The 22,038-nt window shown below is 44.1% G+C and overlaps 3 protein-coding genes across 3 annotated transcripts; all 3 read right to left on the bottom strand.

The window, feature by feature from the left end:
• Positions 1–7,513: 7,513 nt before the first annotated feature.
• LOC102704489 (FCS-Like Zinc finger 3-like) lies at positions 7,514–9,208 on the bottom strand. Its single transcript, XM_006647838.3, has 2 exons — positions 8,790–9,208; positions 7,514–8,017 (listed from the first exon to the last, which is right to left on the bottom strand). Exons 1-2 carry the CDS (start codon positions 9,089–9,091, stop codon positions 7,843–7,845), a joined length of 477 nt encoding a protein of 158 aa, XP_006647901.1. The 5' UTR covers positions 9,092–9,208; the 3' UTR covers positions 7,514–7,842.
• Positions 9,209–13,798: 4,590 nt separating this feature from the next.
• Positions 13,799–14,629, bottom strand: LOC102704213 (heavy metal-associated isoprenylated plant protein 20-like). The gene is made up of 2 exons (XM_006647837.3): positions 14,449–14,629; positions 13,799–14,100 (listed from the first exon to the last, which is right to left on the bottom strand). The coding sequence occupies exons 1-2, from the start codon at positions 14,627–14,629 to the stop codon at positions 13,799–13,801; spliced, it is 483 nt and encodes a 160-aa protein (XP_006647900.3).
• Positions 14,630–15,084: 455 nt separating this feature from the next.
• LOC102703934 (aspartic proteinase-like protein 1) lies at positions 15,085–19,710 on the bottom strand. The gene is made up of 10 exons (XM_006647836.3): positions 19,257–19,710; positions 18,815–18,950; positions 17,951–18,183; positions 17,062–17,289; positions 16,796–16,934; positions 16,648–16,718; positions 16,432–16,531; positions 15,744–15,807; positions 15,592–15,663; positions 15,085–15,507 (listed from the first exon to the last, which is right to left on the bottom strand). Exons 1-10 carry the CDS (start codon positions 19,532–19,534, stop codon positions 15,284–15,286), a joined length of 1,545 nt encoding a protein of 514 aa, XP_006647899.1. The 5' UTR covers positions 19,535–19,710; the 3' UTR covers positions 15,085–15,283.
• Between the last annotated feature and the right edge of the window lie 2,328 nt (positions 19,711–22,038).

Below are 22,038 nucleotides of genomic sequence, written 5' to 3'. Positions count from 1 at the left end.
GCGTCCCGGCGCACGACCAACCGTCGCACCAGCCAATGGGTGACACGCCAACGGATGCAACAATGTCCGGATCCTCTGCGCAGACAAGACCAGCACAACAGCATGCTCCAACTGAGGTAATGCGACCTAAAACCAGATTACAGAGTGGAATTAGGAATGAAAAAATTTACACCGATGGGACTGTCAGATATAGTTGCTTTACATCTTCTGGAGAACCACAATCTCTGTATGAGGCTTTAGGTGATAAAAACTGGAAACAAGCAATGAATAGTGAATATCATGCTCTCATGAAAAATAACACTTGGCATCTAGTTCCCCCCAAGAAGGGGTTAAATGTAATAGATTGTAAGTGGGTCTATAAAATTAAAAGGAAGGCCGATGGGAGTTTAGATAGATATAAAGCTAGACTTGTGGCAAAGGGATTTAAACAAATGTATGGTATAGATTATGAAGACACCTTCAGTCCAGTAGTCAAGGCTGCTACTATCAGAACCATACTGTCCATAGCTGTCTCTAGAGGATGGTCTTTGCGTCAGCTAGATGTTCATAATGCTTTTCTGCATGGGGTTTTAGAAGAAGATGTTTATATGAAACAACCACCAGGGTATGAACAAAAGGATGGCTATGTGTGCAAGCTAGATAAGGCTCTGTATGGATTAAAGCAAGCTCCTAGAGTATGGTACTCTAGGTTGAGTGCCAAACTGTATGAGTTGGGGTTTAAGTCCTCTAAGTCAGACACATCTTTGTTCTTTTATACTAAGGGAGTTGTTACAATGTTTATGCTGGTTTATGTGGATGACATTATAGTAGCCAGTTCGTCTCATGATGCTACAAATATTTTGCTTAAAAGCCTTAACCAGGAGTTTGCACTAAAGGACCTAGGTGAACTACATTATTTTCTAGGAATAGAAGTCAAGAAGGTAAATGATGGCATAATCCTAACACAGGAAAAATATGCTAAAGATGTTTTGAAGAGAGCAAATATGATTGACTGCAAGGCAGTTAATACTCCCTTGTCTATCTCAGAAAAATTAAGCACCCATGGAGGTACAACTCTTGGACCGGATGACTCTACTAAGTATAGAAGTCTGGTTGGAGCACTGCAATATCTGACGTTGACTAGACCAAATCTGTCTTTTGCAGTAAATAAAGTATGCCAATATTTGCATGCTCCAACTACAGAGCATTGGACAGCAACCAAGAGGATCCTGAGATATTTGAAACATATCGTTAAGCTTGGGCTAAAGATTAGCAAGTCTAATTCTCTGCTTATTAGTGCTTTTTCTGATGCAGATTGGGCAGGATGCTTGGATGATCGACGTTCTACTAGAGGTTTTGCTGTCTTTATAGGGCCTAATCTTGTGTCATGGAGTGCACGTAAACAACCTACTGTATCTCGCTCTAGTACAGAGGCAGAATATAAATCTTTGGCTAATGCTACTGCTGAAATTATGTGGATACAAACATTACTTCATGAACTTGGAGTTCAGGCACCTAAAGCTGCTAAGGTATGGTGTGATAATATTGGTGCAAAATATTTAACGACTCATCCTGTATTTCATGCTCGCACCAAACATATCGAAGTGGATTATCACTTTGTTCGGGAGCGGGTTACACGGAAGCTACTACAGGTAGAATATGTATCTACTAAAGATCAAGTTGCTGATGGTTTTACCAAGGCATTGGCTGTCAGGCAGTTAGAGATGTTTAGAAACAATCTAAACCTTATAAGTATAGATTGAGGGGGAGTGTTAGAGTTTGTGATTATCTATCATGTAAATCACGTGTGTTAGAGATAAGGTGGCCGGTAGTTAGTTGAGTTAATTAATATCTCATGCATGTAATCAGGGCCGGCTAACTATATCTCTAATGCATATATATATGTACTGCCTGCTCGCCGTTTTGTGCGATCGTCATTAACACGGATCTCCTCACCGAAGGAGTTGCTTCCACAAGGTTTTGTATCTTGAACTTTTATTTGTATTTTTTGTGAACTTGTAGGAATGTTATGTCCATATATTTTTACTCTAAAATGTTTAGGTGCTAGAAGGAAAGATGCTACTGATAAAGTTAGGAAACTAGTTTACCAAACTTTATTGGCTATAAGTAACAATGGGAGGTTAGGGAAGAAGGTTACACGAGAGATTGCATCTCAATTTGGTTTGCATATTCGTACTGTTCAGAAGATTTGGACAAGAGGAAAAGAGTCTCTAGCTCAAGGCATTGTGGTCAATGTTACAAGTAGAAAGAGAGGTCGGTCTGGACGTAAAGAAACTCCTATTGATTTGGAGCCTTTACGGAATATTCCTCTAAATGAAAGAATGACTTTAGAAGCTGTGAGCAAGCGCCTACACGTCAGTAAGGCAAAGTTGATTCGATACATGCATAAAGGGCTCCTTAGGCGCCATTCAAACACCATCAAACCGTACCTAACGGAAGTAAACAAGAAAACTAGGTTACGGTGGTGTGTTGATATGCTTGATCCGGATAGCACACCTAATGATCATCGGTTCAAAGCTTTATTTGATCATGTTTTCATCGATGAGAAGTGGTTTTTCCTTATACAAAATTCAGCAAAATATTACTTGTTGCCCTAGGAAGATGATCCACATCGTTCTAGTAAGAGTAAGAACTATATTCCACGCCTAATGTTTTTGGTTGTCTCAGCTCGGCCAAGGTTTCATAATGGAGTTTGTATTTTTGATGGAAAAATTGGATGCTTCCCTCTTGTGACTTATAAACAAACTAAGAGGAGTAGTGTGAATCGGCAAGCTGGAACATGGGAAGTTAAACCGATTGCTCACATCACAAGAGATGTCATTAGAGAGTTCATGATTCAAAGGGTGCTACCGGCTATTTGAGCAAAATGGCCAAGAGAGGATATTCACAAACCGATCTTCGTTGTTCAGGACAATGCACCATCTCATTTAGATGTTACTGACCCTTTATTTTGTGAACACGCTAAGCAAGAAGGATTTGATATTAGACTTATTTATCAACCTCCGAATTCTCCGGACTTCAATATATTAGACTTGGGTTTCTTTCGTGCAATTCAAGCCATTCAATATAGGAAATCAGCAAGAACAGTCCAAGAACTTGTTCCAATTGTGCAAGATGTACCTAAACTACTACTCATTCTAACATAAACATAACAAGAACAGTCCAAGGAGTACATTCATGCAAAAATATTTCAAATCAGTTGCATACTCATTCTAACAATTATTTTCCTTACTGCAACAGGCTTTCAATGAGTATTGTCCAGAGAAAGCAAACAGAATTTGGGTCACACTGCAACTAGTTATGAAGGAGGCTATGATGGCTGCTGGAACCAACCAGTACAAAATTCCTCACATAAACAAAAAAAGACTAGAGATACTTGGACAGCTTCCTTTGCAAATTGATGTTGAGGCATCCCTAGTTAACGAAGCAAAGGGAATTCTTGCTGCTACAAACAATTAAGAGAAGATTAGAAGTAGGCAATGACTAATGTTAGCTTGATGAACGAGACAATGTAACCATTATGTACTTACTCTATGCATCAGTCTTCTTATTTGCCTCTTGTTCCTTTATTTTTTGCAAACTTGGACAGAGTTCATCCACCCTCTTCTGGACATGTTCTGGTAAAATGATCGTTTCGCCATCCATTTGCATTTCATCGATATTGGGAATGTATAACTCACATTCGAATTTTTCGAAGCCGTGTACGATCCATGCCGAGAGGTCATAGTCGTTGTGGACGAGACGGCATCGAGAGCACCTGCTCTGCTCCCTACGAATGCGGCGGCATGCTTCAATGTCTTGCACACCATGTACTTCACCACATCGTTTGCACAGACAAAGGTCTTCATCTTCGCTGCAGGAATTAGGGACCATGAGCACGTCGCTGGAGCGATCGTCGTCCTTCTCCGACACCATGATCTGCAAGCTTCCATCCACGGAACTTGCCTCGACGGATGCCGGCTCAATGACCTTCGAGTTCCCATCCATGGCAATGGCGCACGCGGCGAGCGAGAGAGAAGAGAGCAGTTGGCAACGACGCGCAGCGAGCGAGAGATGCGGTGCAGCAAGCGACGGCGTGTGGCGAGCAAGAGAGGCAGATCAGCAAGCAACGACGCAAACGAGAGAGGTGAAGCAGCAAGCAACGGCAAAGTTTAAAGCGTTTCTGGGAAGAGGAGAGGACAACACAGCAACCAGGAAGAAGAGAGCAGCACAAGGTGCTGTTTAATGCATGCATGTTACAAGGAAGAAAGAGAGAGCAGCACAAGCCTTGGAAATATCAGACATACATGCATGCTGCATGCACGAGGGCAAAAAGGTTCAAAATGGACTAAAAATGTTAAAACAAACTCAATTTTAAAATCAGCTATTTCACCAGGACCCCTTGTATTCTAGAACCGAAGGGAGTACTCCAGTAGACAGCAACTATACAACACATGTTAGCATGATGGCGCCGTGACTAGACACTTGTACACCATCCGTGCCCCTTTTGTTGTCGCTAGGTTAATCTCTGCACAGTGCCGCTTTGCATGCTTCCCCGGCCGCTCCGGAGAGACGAAGATAGCGCCATGTCTCTGGTAGAGTCTCGTGGAGTCAGGAAAAAAAGTTCAGGAAGTAGCGTATAATAGTTCAGTTTTTTTGTTGCTTCCCGCATATAATTTGGACCGAGAAGAGTCTTCACATACACTATTCCGCTACTCTCCAAGCAGGTGCAGTCATTTCTTGTCTCCTGTTTAGGACACAGAAAACTGTCTCCTGGCTATTTCAAACACTGACGACCGATAATGCCAGTAGGAGCGAGATCTTTACTTGAAGTGCAGCTCTAGCCTCCTTTTTGTTTCTGCCTCTTGGCCACTGGACCTGAGAAAGGGCAGGAGTACCAATGGAGAATAGACACAATTGATCCACGGTTGTGATAATTAACTACGTTTCAACTTGGAATTGGACACTCCACACAAATCAAACTGTGTGAAGCAATACTCTGCACCAACGGCAACCTTTTCAGAGAAAAGAAACAAACATGCAGCAATCGACGCTCCTCTGAAATGTGAAGTGTTAAGTGCCTCCCATAATTCGTGTCGTCAGCAATGGCCCCAAGAAGCCTCATTTCTCCTTCACTTTTGGCGTGTTACAGCGACACACCGCAATACAAAATGTAAGCCACTTGCCCGCCAAAAGTACATGGGACCTCTCTCTTTGAGAACAGCTAATGGGGAATCTGCATCCATTTCTTAACTGAATTTTATATCTATCAGCTACTAGATGCTAATGCTCTCTTTTAGACTCCAGGTGCAATCCCACCTCCTGGAGACTAATATTTTGTATTAATCTGAAGCCAGCTGATGTGAAAAAATACAGTCAATTTGCTGTAACTTGCAAGATTACCAGGGAGTCGCTGTCCCCCAAACTGCAAACCAAAGCAACGGTGATTACATGCAATAGCATGAGCACAAATAAACTTACACACATGGTCTAGCAATGCTACTAAAGAATTATTGGTGCCGATGATTTTATCGCATTGCGGCTGTCGTGTTACTGCCGCAACAAGTGCATGTGTACTCAGTAGTACTCGTACACTACTACAAGAGTAGCATTTTCTATGTGTCCTTTGCTATCTCTGACTCTGAGAAGCAACGGATGTAGAACAGTTTGATTAAAGAACGGGACGGTTTCCCCATCCACGGCAGGAGACGGTGAAGTAGGCAGCGCAACATGTGGCTTTGGGGAGACAGGCGCCTTCCGCAGGAGGCAGCTGTCACGAAAGCCACGGACCACCAAACTGTACGTTCCAATGCCATAACACAAAGCCATGTACTTTCTGCATGCGTAAGTACTGTACTTCTGTTTTGACACAGACAACTCGTACCGTAGCTGCGACAACGGAAGATTTTACAGCGTACTAGTTGGCCGCGTACTCCTACTATCAATTCGTTCCAAATCTATTTTTATATTTTGGGAGAGGGAGTATCAGAGGTCGCGCCACTCGATGCATCCACTAGCCAGGGAAGATCGGTACAAGGAGCTGTAAAGCGTCAGAATGTCAGGCAGAAGAAGCTGTGAACCGTGTGCTTGTCAGGCAGAAGAAGCTGCGAGTATGTATTGATGGGGATGAGCCTTTTCCATAGGCCTGCTTTCACGCTGCAATAAATTTCGTCGGATTCCCAAAACATGGTGTCGCGCCCATCTCGGTCTGCTGCTGCTGATGGATCATGGGTGGATAGGGATATGGATATATCGAGCGGTGTCATGGCATGCCATGTCAATCCGTCAGGCAGTATAGCTTTAGGCTAGAGCGTTAGTGTGGTCGTGACGCACGTACGTGGCCGCCGAATCGCTCCGGAACGCGGCGCGGCGCGGGCGGCCGCTGCAGCCACACCGAAGGCGGGGCCGGGCGCGTCACGGCGCACCGGAGTTTGTTTCGTCGTCGGTTAGGGTGCCAGCCGGCCTTGACGGCGAGGTCGCTGGCGCACCGTACGTACCGAGCCCGAGCGGCCACCCCCAGTACACCTCTGATCGCCGAGACGTGCACATATATCCTCAGGCTAGTTGCGTACGTACGCCAAGTACAAGCTAGCCCATGCTCCGTAACAACTTCTCTCCTACTAGTCCGTAACAAACGCGGCGGAGACACCGTACAGTTCGTTGCAGACGAACAGTGTTCCGCCCGGACTCTTTCAATCTCTACTAGTAACACTTGGCCTCTTTTGAAGCTTCATCACACACAGGTGTCAAACTGTACGCATCGAATGATGAGCATTCTGATGAGTAGGGAGAGCAGCTCGGTCGTCGGGCGGTCAAAGCGAGCCCCGCCCGCCTCGCTCGCTCGGTCGGAGCCTGCGCTGCCGCTGGCTGCACACAGGCAGAAGCAGGCAGCCGTGCAGCGGTGGCTGTCCATGTTGTTGTAGGTAGTCCGCGCTGAAGATTGATTGCATCAATGCCGATCTGATCACGGGTGTCTCACCTGGTTCTGGACCACGCCGTCTAGAATTTGCAGGATAACAACATGCACTTGTCTTGTTGGCTCCAGCACTAGACTACTTTTATGTCTTTCTTTCTCACAGCCTGTGGCAAGCAACATAGCTAGTGTACTCCATCTATCTTAAAATGGAGTCATTTCAACCGGCTATAACCATTTTCACTTAATATTTTCGTATAAGTTCCTTTATTAACTAATCATAATCTTAGTTTAATTATTTTTTTACTTACTTTTTTCATCCCCGTGCTCAGCTCTATAAATGTATAGGCAGTATACTCTTAATTCTCCTGGCTGCCTAAGGCGAGATGTTCTCCCACCCAGTAGCTTTGTCAAATTCCGCAGCAGAACCTGTGGCAGCTGCCTCGGCACTCTCACCATCTAGGCATCTAGCTAGATAGACTGTATCCATAACTTGCCCTACCAGCTGCTTATATCTTATCACCGGAGCCAGGAGCGCCTATGGCTTATCATCATCTTGCAAAAGACCCCAACAAAACCTGAAAATGGAATACGGAATGTGCAAAGAGCAGAAAAGGGGGTATCAGTTCACCACAAAAGAGAAGATTTGTGAAGTTTGATGTTGCAATCAGCCCAGGTTCAGGTGTTCTCCTTTACACGGGAAAGGAAAACATGATTCATCAGTCACGACTGGCACATTCTTTTGAGCATCCATGCCCACATAAACATTACGGTCTAAATAGCTAAGCTGTATTTACAAAAGCCTGTAACTTGACATGTACCATGTGGCACATGCCAAGCACAGTCTAAGCTATCTGAAGCTAATGGATTTGGTGGTGGTGTTTCTATCTGCAGGGAGCCAAAAACCTCCGGGCACCCCCTGCACCTTCCCTCCGGCTGCCAGCACAGGGCTAAGCGGCGGCGACGGTCTCACTGCCGCTGCCGGACTGGTCGGAGCCGCTGGCGCCGGACACAGTCGGGGTGTCCTTGATGGAAGTAAGGGAGCAATTCTGCTCCCCGCGATCACGCTCATGGTACTCGATCACCCACTCCCTGCACTCCTGGCTGCAGAATGCCACCTCGCCTCTGCAAGAAAACGGAAATCCAATTAACATCATGTGTCACAACCATTGCTAACAAAGAAAAATAGATGTGACAACTTAAAAAAAAATGCAAGCCGATGATACCAAGTGTTACCAAGTGACCAGGATTATATGATAATCAACTAACAGCTCATTTGATTATCCAGTTATCTTTTTTTAGTACGTTGCTTAGGGGAGTACAGATTTTAGGCTTGACTCATAATCTAAAATACATCAAGTATTCGTAACAACTAACAAGTACTCGTAGTAAACCAAACAAATATTATAGTCAGTGAATCGAACGCCGAAAGAAAATATTCGCATCAAATATTCCCCTAAACTATCGGAGAGAATTAGATCCATGCTAAGAATTCGACGTATTGAGTGCTTATAAGTGCACCAGATCAACATTACTTCTCTAATAAATGAAATATTATAAGATAGTTACTGAATTTAACAAACGTGGTAAGATGACAAATACCACCTGAAATTAATGAAAGATGACAGATCAAAAAATATACTTACCTTCCTAGATTAGGAGAACACCAGACATGATAAAAATGATTCGATCTAGGTGCAATCTTGACGTGGAAAAAAGAACTAACGAAGCAAAATTCGCATCACAAAGCAGCAAAGGAGATCGCTTGGATTTCAATCAAGAAAAGCACGCGGAAAGCTAGACGAAGATAGAATCGATCCATGGAACGAGTATTTTAGCGGATACTCCAACGCTAAGACGAATAAAAAAACCACAAAGAAAGCGATGATCCGCGTACCTGTAGATGTAGGTGTCCTTGCCGGGGCCGAGGGCGAGGCCGCAGAGGGCACAATTCTTCAAGAACGCCGCCGTCTCCACTCCGGCGTGGTGGCCCGTGACCCTCCTCTGCGCCGCGGCGGCGACTCCTCGAGCGCCCATCCCCATACCGGCCGGCCGGGACACAGGCGGCGCCGGTGGCTCCCCGTTCATCACCATCACATGGCGCCCCTGCTTCGCCGCCGACGGCACCGACGCCATGCTAGGCGTCCGGTGCATGGTCCCCTGGCTCCTCTGCCGCTTCCCCAGCGCCTTCCCGGACATGGCTCCCGCTGGCTCGCTCGCTCGCTCCCGCCCGGTGATCTCGGATTCGATGGCTTTCTTGTCCCGAGATGTGGAGAGAGACTGAGAGCGAGGAGACTGGAGGGTGGGGAGAGCGGAGGGGGAGGTGGGGTTTTGGGGCGGACGCGAGAAGCGGGCATAAAAAGAGGCCGAGGCGAGGGGGCTGCGCGATCTGAGCGTACGCTTGCTCTGCTGGAATTCCCTGGACGGCCGAGATCTGATTCCGGCGAGGCAGCAGGTCACTACTAGTAACGGACGACTAGTAAAGGCACTTTGCTAGGTTTACCACCCTCTTGCGCCGCCTCACCCCAAAAACAGTGGCGCAGGCAAAACAAAGCTCACGCGAATTATGCGCGTCCATTTTAAGCTACACATCCGGTGAGAAAAAAAAGTACATGAAAAATTGAACCGGAATTTCGGGTGCCTATTTTGTGCTACATGTGCAGTGAAAGAGAAGAACAAAAATTTCATTTGAAATTCAAGTCGTCTATTTTATGCTACATGTATAGTGAAAGAGAAGAGGAGAGAAATTCAACCGATTTTTGTTTGTATGTTTGTGCTACCTATATGATAAAATAGGAGACATGAAAAATTCAACTGAGAGATAGTAATGGACATAAGGTAATAAAATTTGGCGGCATTAGTATTTATCTAACTATTATATGTCCGAATCTACTTTTAGTAACATTAATATATATGTTTCTATCATAACAACTGTACAATTTATTACCACGGTTCATCACGTTCAGCATGCAATTCAAAAAATCTATATTAATATATGTTTATTTTTAGGATACGCTCGCGGCAAAATTTTGTATATGTCGACATGAGAGTCCATTTTTCTTGTATTCACATTGCATGTGTTTTTTTTAGTTGTTTTCAAATACATTCGGTATGATTCACACGTATACTGAGAAAGATCGATACAGGCATACATCTTCTTTTGTCTGAATATATTTATTGGGCAACGTCAAGTGTTTGGTTTGGAGCGCGAGCCATCGTCTTTCTTTTGTTTCCGATGCATCATAATAGATGTCTCGGCGGCAACATTTATTCTCACTAATATCGAATGTAAACATTAAAAAGATTTAGCCCCAACCCCAACGGATCTTATGGTAGACATGGGTGTGTTTGGTTGACACTTATTTATTAAAACAATTTTATCATTCTTGATAAAGTACCAATATATACTTATATTTTTTATATACAAAAATTTGCACCTTGAGATACTAAAATATCGGATTTAAGTTTTGATATCTGGAATTCATATATGATAAAACTGCTCTAATTCTTGGTAGCTAGCTGATGCGTAGTGCCACCGTACGTGCACAAGGGCAAGAAAAGGATTGGCCTTAAAAGGACTCGAATACTTCTTGTGGTTTTCTATAGAAAAACATATTATGCAAAAAAAAAATGATGGTCTCTTGCTGCCCATTCGATTACTTCTCGGAAGAATGAGATAAGTCCTATTTAGAGTCGAAGATACTTTTATGTAGCTTAAACAAACTACTTGTCAGGGTTTTTTTGTTCATCAACATTCTTTATCTTTAGCATTGAAAAACAACCGCATGAGCAAATATCTTAACACATGGAAGGCACGCCCTGCATAGAAATTGGAAAATTACTCATTAGACACATTTAACATAATGTAATGTGGAATGACTTTCAAAAACAATACCGAATGAACTTAGCCTACATAAATCCCAAATACACGCATCACCTATACTACCGAAAAAACAGTCACAAACTTATTTCGTGCTCTAATTTGGAATCTCTTCATGATATGCTCTACTATTTACAGCGAGACAGACACATCCACATTTGCTTACATGCCTCTATTCAATCGTCTAATTAAGATGCTACATTCATATCAGGGTGTTGGTTGGAGACAGCACCAAACATCACTCGCGTGTGACAAATGTGACTGCAACAAAAGCTCCATCACATGCGTGCGTGCACTTTTCTGGCTTCTGTTCGAGTTCGACAAATTAAGCTAGCCTTGGACACAGCCAGCACCACCCCTGGGAGCAAAAAGACCGGCCCATCCGATCGACGCCACCGGGTAAACACCCACCCGAACAGCGACCCGCGCGGCGGATCACGAGGAACCACGCGCGCGGGCCGGCTACTGAGGAGAGAGCACGGTGTACCGGCGCCACCAACCGTGGCACGGCGAATCTCTCCAACGGGACGTGGGTTGGGGGGGGGGGGGGGGACAAAAAACACGGCCCGCGTCGCGACGGCGCCATCGCGCGCGTTTCGCGATCGAGCGCAACGGCGCACCCGGCGCGCGGACAGATCGCGAGGTGGAGGAGGGATCGGAGGACGGTCGGCATCGTCGTCGCATTTCGCATCGGCCGAGGTGGCGGCCAGCGGCAGGGCAGCAAACATCGCCAAAACCCGTCGCGCTCTCGCACACCTCGTCCGTGTGTGATGGCGCCAGCCCGCTCCCGTACGTGGCGGGCGCGCGAGAAGGGAGGGGGGGGGGGGGGGGGGGTTTCGCGGTTTTGCGCCGGGCGCCGATGCCGCCACTGACCGCGACCGCGCACCGTGACGTACCTGCACGAGTCAGTCTCTCTCTCGCTCGGTTGCTCTTTAATTTGCTCCGGTGGCGCGTCGCGCGCTGCGCTGCACCTGCACGCTGACACATGGGTTGGGAGACTGGGGCCTTTGGGTGATGGCAGAAAAGACGTGTACCCCGTGTGACCATGTACTACTACATAACCCGTTTTCGCTCCGCCTTTTGGGCCGTCTAACACAGAAACAGACAAACAGTAGTGATGCTGTGTCAATTTAAAGTGCGTGCTGGCTTAAATTCCACTACCAAACACAAGCGTGTACTCCAACCATTTTAACCGGGCAAGAAAAGAACACAATACGGTCCATTGCACCAGGCTCGGTACAGTCTGTACTGTACCAGCAGACTATGGACTGTTATTTCTCAACGACTCGCATACTGAAGTTCTGAAGCGGCTTCGAGCATGGGTGAACAATTGAGCATCCCATCGGCAAGTTCAGAAAACGAGACCGCACGAATAGCAGCGGTCCGGCGAGAGAGGGCTCAGCTTTTGCCAACCCACCCCGCACAAAATGCTTGCTACGACCTTGCGAGACCGCGAAAAGATGCAGACGTCTGCACGCACCAAGAAACAGCAATCTAGAAGCACAGATATGAGCTCAAAGAAAAGGAGGGGCTTTGCACTGGCGCAAAAGCCGGTTTCACCTTTAGCATCTGCGACCCTGTTTTTTTAGTTTTCCCCCGTGTATCTGATGGTGCCATCGTGCACTCAACTCCATTACTCTTGGACTGCTTTGCCTGATAACACAATAATTTGGCAGAGGCAAGAGAGGAAAGTTGATCTGCATGACGTACTAAAGTTTTCTGATATCTTATGATCATCGATCGAGCTGCTTTTGGAGGCAGTTTTCAAACGAAAAGAAAGGGGGGGGGGGGGGTGAGAGATGCTGACCTTTTCAAGTTTTTCTCATGTCCATTACATTGTATATATTTGTTTCAGATAGTATAACTTAGGATGTTTTCTTGTAAGGAGATTTTTATCAGTTTTTTTCTCAGTTTTTACGCACCTGCTCACCAAACTACTAAATGATATTATTTTTTAAAAAAAATTATATACAAGATCATTATTTTTTTTTTGACAAAGGCAACACTGTCCTGCTTTTTCATTAAAGCAACGGTAAGCGTAACATTTGAAAATATATATATACAAGATCATTATTTCATCTTTCTAAAATAAATTTTTAACTTTTTAGCAATTAAATTCAATGTCTACACTATTAAATAGATAAAAAATTAGATAATGTTTTATATTTCATCTATAAAAGAACAAAGTGTAAAAGATAAAACAAATCAGATAATGTTTTATATTTTATCTATAAAAGAACAAAGCGTAAAAGATAAAAAAATTAGATAATGTTTTATATTTCATCTATAAAAGGACAAAGCATAAAAGATAAAAAAATTGGATAATGTTTTATATTTCATCTATAAAAGAACAAAGCGTAAAAGACATCACGGCGAGCAATGCAAAGAACAGAATATCGTTGGATCGAACCATATTTAGGTGGTGTTTGGTTCTTTGTCTTAGGACGAAAAATTAGTCTAGAACTAAAATCTTTTGTCCCCGCTGCTGTTTGGTTATATCGACTAAAAGTGCATCATATATAAAAATTTTGGTTAGGGGATAGGTGTGAAATGAAGTTTTAGTCCTAATAAATATCTCTGGAAGGGACTAATATACTAATCCAATTTTAATCTCTTTTTAGAGACTAAAGAAGACAAAAGTGGATTAGTCACCTAAACCAAACATTACTTTAACTTCGTAGATCCTGCTTAAATCTCAGCCCAATGTTTCTGATCTTAGGACGTCTACTAATTTCTGAAATACCCCTGTTTGTTATGTCTCAGACTGAGATTAAATTCAGAGGAAAAGTTTTCATCTAAACTTTGGCCCATTCTATAGCACCATAGAAATAATTAAAACTTCTAAAGTTTGGCCCATATCGCTAGCTTACTGCCGCTCACACTCCTGGAAGCTAATCTAGACCTCGACTAAGCACTGCCTAGTGATCTCCTCCTACCGCTATCAAGAGTAACCAGAGAGAGTGAAGTGAACCCGAACTGTATGAAGCACAATGCTGACTGACAGTAGGGTAAGTAGAGCGTAGGCGTCACATGAGTGAGCAGGCATTGGGGTTGTCATCGCTGAACAAGTTGGCGATGTGCTCGGCGCCCATGGCGGCGTCCATGTTCCTCGGGTGGCAAGCGGGCGCCCACCTGTCGTGCGGTGGTCCGAGGCCGCAGTGGACCACCGCGGCGGCGGCGGCGGCGCCGCCGCCGTAACCAGGGTACTGGGGCCACAGTTCGGCCTTCTTCCCCGTGGACTGGATCCTGCGCAGGACCTCGTGTGGGTCCAAGCTGCCAGTGGCGGTCACCTTCTGCTGCCTCCTGCTCACCTCCACATGCTGCACTCCTGCACACAGCTTCACAAACGACTCGTAAATGCAATGCCCGTCTTGGGTCGAATTGGTATGCATTTGCAACGGGTTCTTTCTGTGTTTTTGGGGGGCCAAGGATCGCTAAAAGAAAGGTGCCAGTCTCGTCTGGTGGTATATGATGCTGCATTTGTTTGCAGAAAGTATGCTGGGAAAAGCTTAAGCAGGCATGAATGACAAGGATGGTCATTACGCAGGAGGAGCCGAGCCGAGGGACATGGAAAAGCAAAGCCCTGGGCACAATGCTAGCGTGCAGAGAAAACAATGAGGCATGCGTAGGGCCAGCAGGTAGACGACCAACCGGACGGACGGACGGACGGACTAACCTCTCATGCCGGCGAGGGCTCTTCTGACCTGACGCTCGCAGCGCTCACAGTCCATCCTGACCCTGAGCTCCACTGTGACCAGCAGCTGCCGACGCCGCTGCATCCTCTCGCTCTTGTCCCTCTGCCCGCCACTGACCGCTCCCAACAACATGCTAACCAGCCGCTTTATGCCGCCTCCCATGGAGAGGAGAGTCGAGTGTTAATAACACACCACAAAGAAAACTGGAGCCTAGCTAGCTATGCCTACAGGCCAGTGAGCAGAAGCACATACAAAGGCTTGAAGTTGAAGGTGTATGGAGGCAATGGCAACAATGGTGTAGAGAGTGGAGACCGGGTGACGAGAGCGCGGAGAAGATGGGGGTAATGTGCAGTGGATGTGGAACGGTGGTTCTGTGCCGCGGTGGTGTGCAGCAGCAGGGCAAGCCAGGGCAGCAAGAAACCGCCTGCTGCAACCTGCAAGGCTGCACGCTGGACAGTAGCTCAGAAAAGGGGATTCTCCGCCCATACGAGCTAAGCGTATCCGTGCAGTGATACGCTCTCTTTTTGTACAGTAAACCGAGACAAAGACGAGTTTTGTCAAGGTGATCAGCTCAGCTCATGCATGCCCCAATGCCGGTGCTCCAATGCACATGGAAGCACGAAACATACTTGCGTAGTTGCATATACAGCTGCACTGGGCATGCAGGAAAACGACCTATCCGCACGGCATCCAGAAGGGGACCGGGTGAAGCACGCAGCTGATTTACCAAGTTCTCTAGAGCAACACAAAAAACACCATATACGAGGCACATACAATTTACAGAGCTATAAGTTAGATCATTGTCAGCGAGTTTGTTCATGAGATAAAGAACACGGTGGACATAGTCAGTAACAGCAACAGGTTGGAGTTATCAAGTAGGTTCCGTAGAGTCGACGATCCACTAGAGGACGGAGCCTTGCCTGCGACTGCCGGTGTGACAGCGGGAGAAGTCTGCTGCTCGTTTGACGGTAGGGGGTCCTCTGGATTGTTGTGCTGTGACGGGCCTAAGGGCACTGTCGTGCTGTTGTCCAGATCATGGCCTGCAAATCACGATGATCAGCAACGTGTTAACATTATAGTTAGAAGTTTTTTTGGTATTTATTTTGTACGGGTTTCTGGCTTACATTCAGATCGGTACCAGCCCAGCTTCATATTTTCCCTATCAAAAACGACGTGATAGCCAACCAGGAAATTCTCTGCATTCGACAGTATTGTCTCGTAAGGCAACATAAAATACCAAAACAATAGATATTTCAACATAAATATAAGCACTCACGCCCAATAATCCCAACAGGATCAGATGATGGTAATACTGCTAAGCAAAAGACAGCAAGCTCTCCCTGTAAAAATATATAAAACCAGATGACATCAACATCCAGCTAATAACCTGTGGTTTAGTTTTGCATGAGTTGATGAACTAATCATGATATCTAAATAACATGGATTTCTACAGGGAAATTTTCACTAGAGTTTGGTTCTGTCAATACCTGAACTGTGGACTAACAAATTAAATGATGGGACTTCAATATGTATAGTATGTGCAGATGCAACAAGTGCAAAATTACTAAAGTTGGAAAAAATGAATATAGGAAATTATCAGCTATTGGCTCCCAGCATAACGCAGTCAACAGTGAGAAATATATTCAACTCATAATAACATATCGAATGGGAACATGACTGTTTAACAGCTGAGAAATATCTGGAAAAAATATGTGTTTTCAATTAGCTTGGATGGCCCTAGATGGCTGGATCGATTCTTTTAATATGGAAATAGGTCAAATGAAGCCACATATGAAATCAAGAGTCAATAAAGAGCAATCACTAGAGAAGTAAAGTGTACAGGTTCACGGAAAATAACGCTTTTTTAGGCATAGATCACATAACAGATCCAATATAACTCTTAGCACCCTACTACTGGCGCTAGTGCCTGATATTTTTTTCCCTCACACAACTCAAGTACGTACCTGTCTATCATTAAATGGAAGTATAGGATTAATGGCCTGGAAGGTCTTGTTCTCAGCAAAAGTCAGAGTTATGGTCGGAACATCAGGCATCTCAAGAGGACTGTAAAAATAACTCAAACAATCAGAAGTGACAGAAACTAAGTGGGTGCACCACCATAACTCGTTTTGATATTACTCAGAAAAATGGAACAGAAAATTGCTTCAATATAAAATTACCGGGCACTGTAGCAAAATTCCAAAGGATTATCGCCAGAAGCTGCTCTTGTTGCATTAATTTGTTTGTCGAACTGCACAATGATGATAGATCAGCAGCTGAGATGGAGATATCCACCAAAAGACTTCCTCTGAAGGGGCAGACATTTACCTCCATAGTGATAGTCTTGTAGGCCACAAGGGGAAGACTGGTGAAGGATGTTCCAGTGTCAACTAAAGCCAGGAAGCTAGCACCGTCAGGACACTTGTGTCCAATACAAGATTTGTCAACATTAACAGCATAAGTTTGGCTGAAAAACGAAAATGAGAAGGCATGTGAGTGGAAGGTGATGTACTTCTGTTGCTTTCAGTATAAGTTGGACAAGACTGTTATAAACTGATGACATTGTTATACAACTATTGCTACGGAGTACTCACAGTTTGCCATTCAATGGCACAAATGGTGTAGACAGTTGAGTAGGTACTCCTTGATCACCGAAGAAAATTCTCCCAGAATCATCTTTCTTAAAACACATTGAAAAGGAATTCCGTACTAATCCAGCTCTTGCAAGGAAACTAGGCACCGAGATGTCAGCCATTCCAAGACCAAGAAGTCCATCTGGTGCAACACCTTCCAAATAGCTACCACTTTGCTTTCTACCACAGCTGTACACAGGGATAGATTATATCAATAAAGTTGTAAATCTCACTAAGCAAACTAATCACTAGGCCTGAGTTGTTTCATATAGAAGCACAACATCTAATTTCAATAACTTTGCTGTAAGAGTACATTGATGAATTGATGTATCAATAACGCCATAAAATGGAAATGCACGAGTAAATAATAACAGCATTGGACCTAATCCCCACCTATACACACAAGTCCAATGGTTTGGGTTTAGTCCTTTGGGAAGGTGGATTAGTAGGCGGGAATCCAACTTGAGTTGTTTTCCATATTCACAAGATATCAAAACTACCACTGAGACCGCCTGAAGGTGTAAGACTGTAATCTAAGTAGCTAACCTAGTTTTCAAACTGTTGGGGTTAAATGCTTGATATTATAATTGAGTGTGTTAACATTTGGCAAAGTTTAGGTGTGTAAAGTGGAAATATTCCATTTCTATATTCTGATGCATGCTAATACCTAACCAAGTGTGTACCACGTCAGGGGTACATGCAGACATACAGGTGATTGTATTATTGTTCACCCCTAGTAGGAAATAAGTGAATCTGATAAGTACTCCATTTGCTCACTGGGACAGTACAATTATGGCACAAATGTACAATAATCCTAATATTAGAAAAGGCAGAAGATAAAGAAGCTTACCCTATAATGACTGAAGCGTTCACAGGTGCATGGCCCTCCCTAGAATCCAAGTGTAGTGTATCCTCAATTAGCAAACCAGAGCTGGTTGTATTTTCTGAAAAGTAATCAATATTGTATGGGCAAGGCTGCTTCGGGTTTGTGCAGCCTGAATCTGGAGAGCAAAGCTCATGGCTACAGGGCAGATGCCGACTTGTAGTAGATTCAGATGGCTTGTAAATCCCAAGATCTCTATCCTGCATAATAGATGCTCCACATATGACGGAGCACCTGCCAATCAATTATTGCAAATAAGCACTAAACCTGCTTTAAAATATAAAACAAACTATCCTCTAACAAATGCCACTTGGGTTCCTAAACTAGAAAGTCAAACTGGTTTTGATCATCCAAGTGGGCAATTTGGGGAAATTACTTTTTATCTCACTTAAAATGCACGTAGGTGTGAAACTGACTTATACTGTGTTTATCGAACTGTTTGATAATTTATTAAGCAGTATTAGTTTTGTACATCTATTTCCAGCGTCAGTAACTTTAGATAAATCAAGAGTGGAATTAACAGAGTAATACAATTTACTTGCTCATAGATCTGCCAGAACAAAGTAGGCCCTAAGGGGCCCCAGACGTACTTTCCTCTATAATCAACAGAAGTAACAGCAAATAAACATGCTACTGAATTGCTTGTTCAAATTAATTTATATAATGATTGCATGTTTACTTATTATGACTTAACTTGTTAGCGCTGGGTGAAGTACGAAGGAATGCACGTGCAATGGAAAATTATATATCTGCTCACATTGCCATGAGCATATCCAAATAGTGCATCTATAGACACTTATCACAATGTACTGATAAAAACGGGATGCATACCAAACTTCCATGGTAACTGGACAATGGCGCACACTGGATACAATCACAGGGCACCCAAAACAAGTCACTCCCAGTATCCAATGCGACCAGAAATGAAGTATTTGGCGTCCCAACGTCCACCCAAGTGTAGTATAACCTGCACGTCCAAAGATAGAATAGACTCCATAACTCAGAACTCAACCTAAGCTGGACTGTAAACTCTGCAAGAGGCTGCTTGGCCCATCACAAATTCACAATGTAACCCATACAACACAAGGAAAATATCAAGTTTGTATTAAAATAGTGGCGCATTGTTCTATAACGGCTGTACCGCGACACTACTTTGAACTACAACAGCATTTACAGTGCAGTGGTAGAGCAAAAATGTTGAGGAAGAATGCGGTAAGATCCGAAGGGGGTAGGAAAGCCCGAGACAGCAAGAGCTGGGAGTGTAACTACTCACCAGCCTAAGTCGTTGCCAGTGGGGAAGATGCCGCCGCCCTGGGAGAGGGAGAGGAGCTGGTACTTGCCGCCGACCCGACGCTTCTGCCGCTGGAGGTCGCTCCGCACCAGCGCGCGGTAGTAATCCCCGCTCCCGCGACGGGGCCACCGCCCCCCGCGCGCGCCCGCCTCGAGCCGAGCCTCGTCGGACAGCCGGTGCACCATCCTCGCCGCCAGCATCGCCGCCTCCGCCTCCGCGGCCGCCGCGAGCAGCAGCACGAGTAGGACCGGGAGGCGCATGGGTGGATCTGAGCCGGAGGCGGTGGATCTGGTGGAAATGCAGCAAGGTGGATGGGAGGAGGGGATCTGGGGCTAGGGTTTGCCGGGTGGGAGGCGAGGAGAATGGTGGAGGAGGAGGCGGCGGTGGTCGAGCGGGTGGGAGAGTGAGTGGGAGAAGAGGAGAGCAAGGGGCAGCGGTGGTGTGGAAGGTGGTGATATGGCGTGGTGGTCTGGAAGTTTGCGCAAAAAAGACGACGGCGGACAAGGTTTTGGTGATTTTTCTATCTGGCCCTTGTATAACTTCCATATACGACTACTAGTAATATAGTACTAAACACTAAAATATAGGAGTATTCCTTTTTATTATAATTTTACTTACGGCGTTTTGGAGCATACGTAAGAATACGCTAAAATTTGTCTCTCTAGTTTTTAGTTTAGTCATTCGTGTGAAATGATAATATCTTCAAATTGATATGTACTTCAGCGGCTTTTTCATCCTCGCTCTCCAAATCATAAAGATTATTTATCACTATTATAATTTTGAAATTCAAACACCTCGAGAAGACTCTCCATATCCACTCTTTAATTATTGGTCCATCCCTATAGGACCCATGGATACTTTATTGTGAGAAAGTGATTTAAATAGCATAGCAAGTCATACGAGTAATATCTTTCAAGATTATTTTTTAGTATAATTACTATAATTTCATATATATATATATATATAGCCATTTGATCATTTTCTTAAAGATGTTCTTATGAGGCCATGTTTTGAGCCGTCGATGAAGATCGATCGGTAAGACATGAGACCACACCAAATCATTAGGCATTGACTGAAAGGATGAGAATACAAGACCTACATCAGCTTAAGATAATGGTAGAACTGGTGTTATGACACATTTACATAATGTATCTAATGTTATGGCTACTTTCTTTTATTGTCTTTGTAATTGCTTTCCCCAAAGCCACTTGTTTTGCTTTGTCTTGCTCCACAACATTTTTTTCCCAAATCATTAATAATTATGTGAACAACCATGTATTTACAAGTTGTGAATTACCAATATTTCATGTTATGTAAATGCCTTGGGTACGTTGCTAAAACTCTTTGAAAATGTTCTTGCTCCGAAGCAAGTTAATTACATAAAATGACCAAGGGCTCCTTTTAAATACAGATTTCTCAAAAAAAATAGAAATAGAAAAAAAGGACTTAAGTAACCTATTAATCCAAATCCTATGGATCGGAGAGACATAGAAAAGCTATATGAAGAACCATTTGGACTTAGCGCGGGAAAAACCAGAAATTAAAAGAGAGAGATAGACACGGTGAAATTTTTTTCTAAGAGGTTGGACCTCATGTTAAAAATCCTCCAAAATTTATATGTTTCAAGTCATTTCTAAGGAATTACAAAGGGGTTTAGAAGAGCATTCCTTCGTTCCAAATGGCCATATAAGAATTTTGTCCGAATGAATCTAATCCTTCAAAATCTGTCACAGCTCCTTTATTCCAAATGAGCCCTAATGGATAGGGAAAACCACTTTGTGGATGCTTAATAGAGCTAAGAGGAAACAACCCACCGTAATTCGAATAAAATAATGATTTTATAGAAATAATCGTGAGATTGGCAGGAATGATTCAAGATTATAAGATCCATCCATATATATCATCTTAAAGTTCACTTGTGATTGTGCATGTGTAAGCATCTTTCTTCTGCCCCTCCTAGCTCAATAGAGCAACAAAAAATATTGTACGGGTAGATGATTGGTAGCATGGATAAGAAAAAACAAAACCATTTGGGTTCATTTGGGAATACTTGATAGATGGAGGTCCCCGTTGCCGCTGTTCCGTAATAAGTCTGTTTAATTGGAGTTTTTAACAGCAACGGTCCATCCAAATGACCAGAGTCCCCCGTCCCCACAGCCCACTCGATGCACCGCGCGTGGTGGGCCCCACGTGGGGTAGCCGTGTGCCGCTTCCTCGGCGTATCGCAGGAAGAAGCGTCACGTCAAATATTTAACCGAATGTTAAAAGAGGGTTTTAAACACAAATGAAAAAATGAATTTTACGGCTAGCCTAGAAACCGCGAGATGAATCTTTTGAGCCTAATTAATTCGTCATTAGCATATGTTGTTTACTGTAACACTTATGGCTAATTATGGGCTAATTAGGCTCAAAAGATTCGTCTCAAGATTTCTTCTATAACTGTGCAATTAGTTTTTGTTTCATCTATATTTAATGTTTAATTTAAATATAAAAAATTAATGTGATATTTTTAGAAAAAAAATTTAAGAACTAAACGAGGCCTTTGCCTGGCCCCCCAGATGGACGGCGCAGATGCTGATGATGCGTGCGCGCCGAGCGGCCGCAGCCTGTGCCAGCTGTTGAGTGACGTGGTCCCTCCTTTCGATTTCTCAGAACGAGTCCATACGATATGAGTGGTTATTCCAGATTCATTCTCACAAATTCGTTTAGTTCGGAAGTGAGTAGACATTTTTCAGTGTTACTCTATTCCTGAGAACATCTAAGG

This window comes from Oryza brachyantha, chromosome 2 (assembly GCF_000231095.2).
Source record: "Oryza brachyantha chromosome 2, ObraRS2, whole genome shotgun sequence".
NCBI lineage: Eukaryota > Viridiplantae > Streptophyta > Magnoliopsida > Poales > Poaceae > Oryza > Oryza brachyantha.
This window is presented reverse-complemented; position numbering and strand designations above follow the sequence as displayed.

Coding starts and splice junctions, on each gene's coding strand:
- LOC102704489 (XM_006647838.3), bottom strand. CDS start 9,091: ATGTCCGGGAAGGCGCTGGGGAAGCGGCAGAGGAGCCAGGGGACCATG. Junction 8,018..8,789: donor AAGGACACCTACATCTACAG/GTACGCGGATCA, acceptor GTTTTCTTGCAG/AGGCGAGGTGGCATTCTGCA.
- LOC102704213 (XM_006647837.3), bottom strand. CDS start 14,629: ATGGGAGGCGGCATAAAGCGGCTGGTTAGCATGTTGTTGGGAGCGGTC. Junction 14,101..14,448: donor AGCCCTCGCCGGCATGAGAG/GTTAGTCCGTCC, acceptor AGCTGTGTGCAG/GAGTGCAGCATGTGGAGGTG.
- LOC102703934 (XM_006647836.3), bottom strand. CDS start 19,534: ATGCGCCTCCCGGTCCTACTCGTGCTGCTGCTCGCGGCGGCCGCGGAG. Junction 18,184..18,814: donor CCAGTTACCATGGAAGTTTG/GTATGCATCCCG, acceptor TCTATTATGCAG/GATAGAGATCTTGGGATTTA. Junction 15,508..15,591: donor GGGCTGGTACCGATCTGAAT/GTAAGCCAGAAA, acceptor CGTGATTTGCAG/GCCATGATCTGGACAACAGC.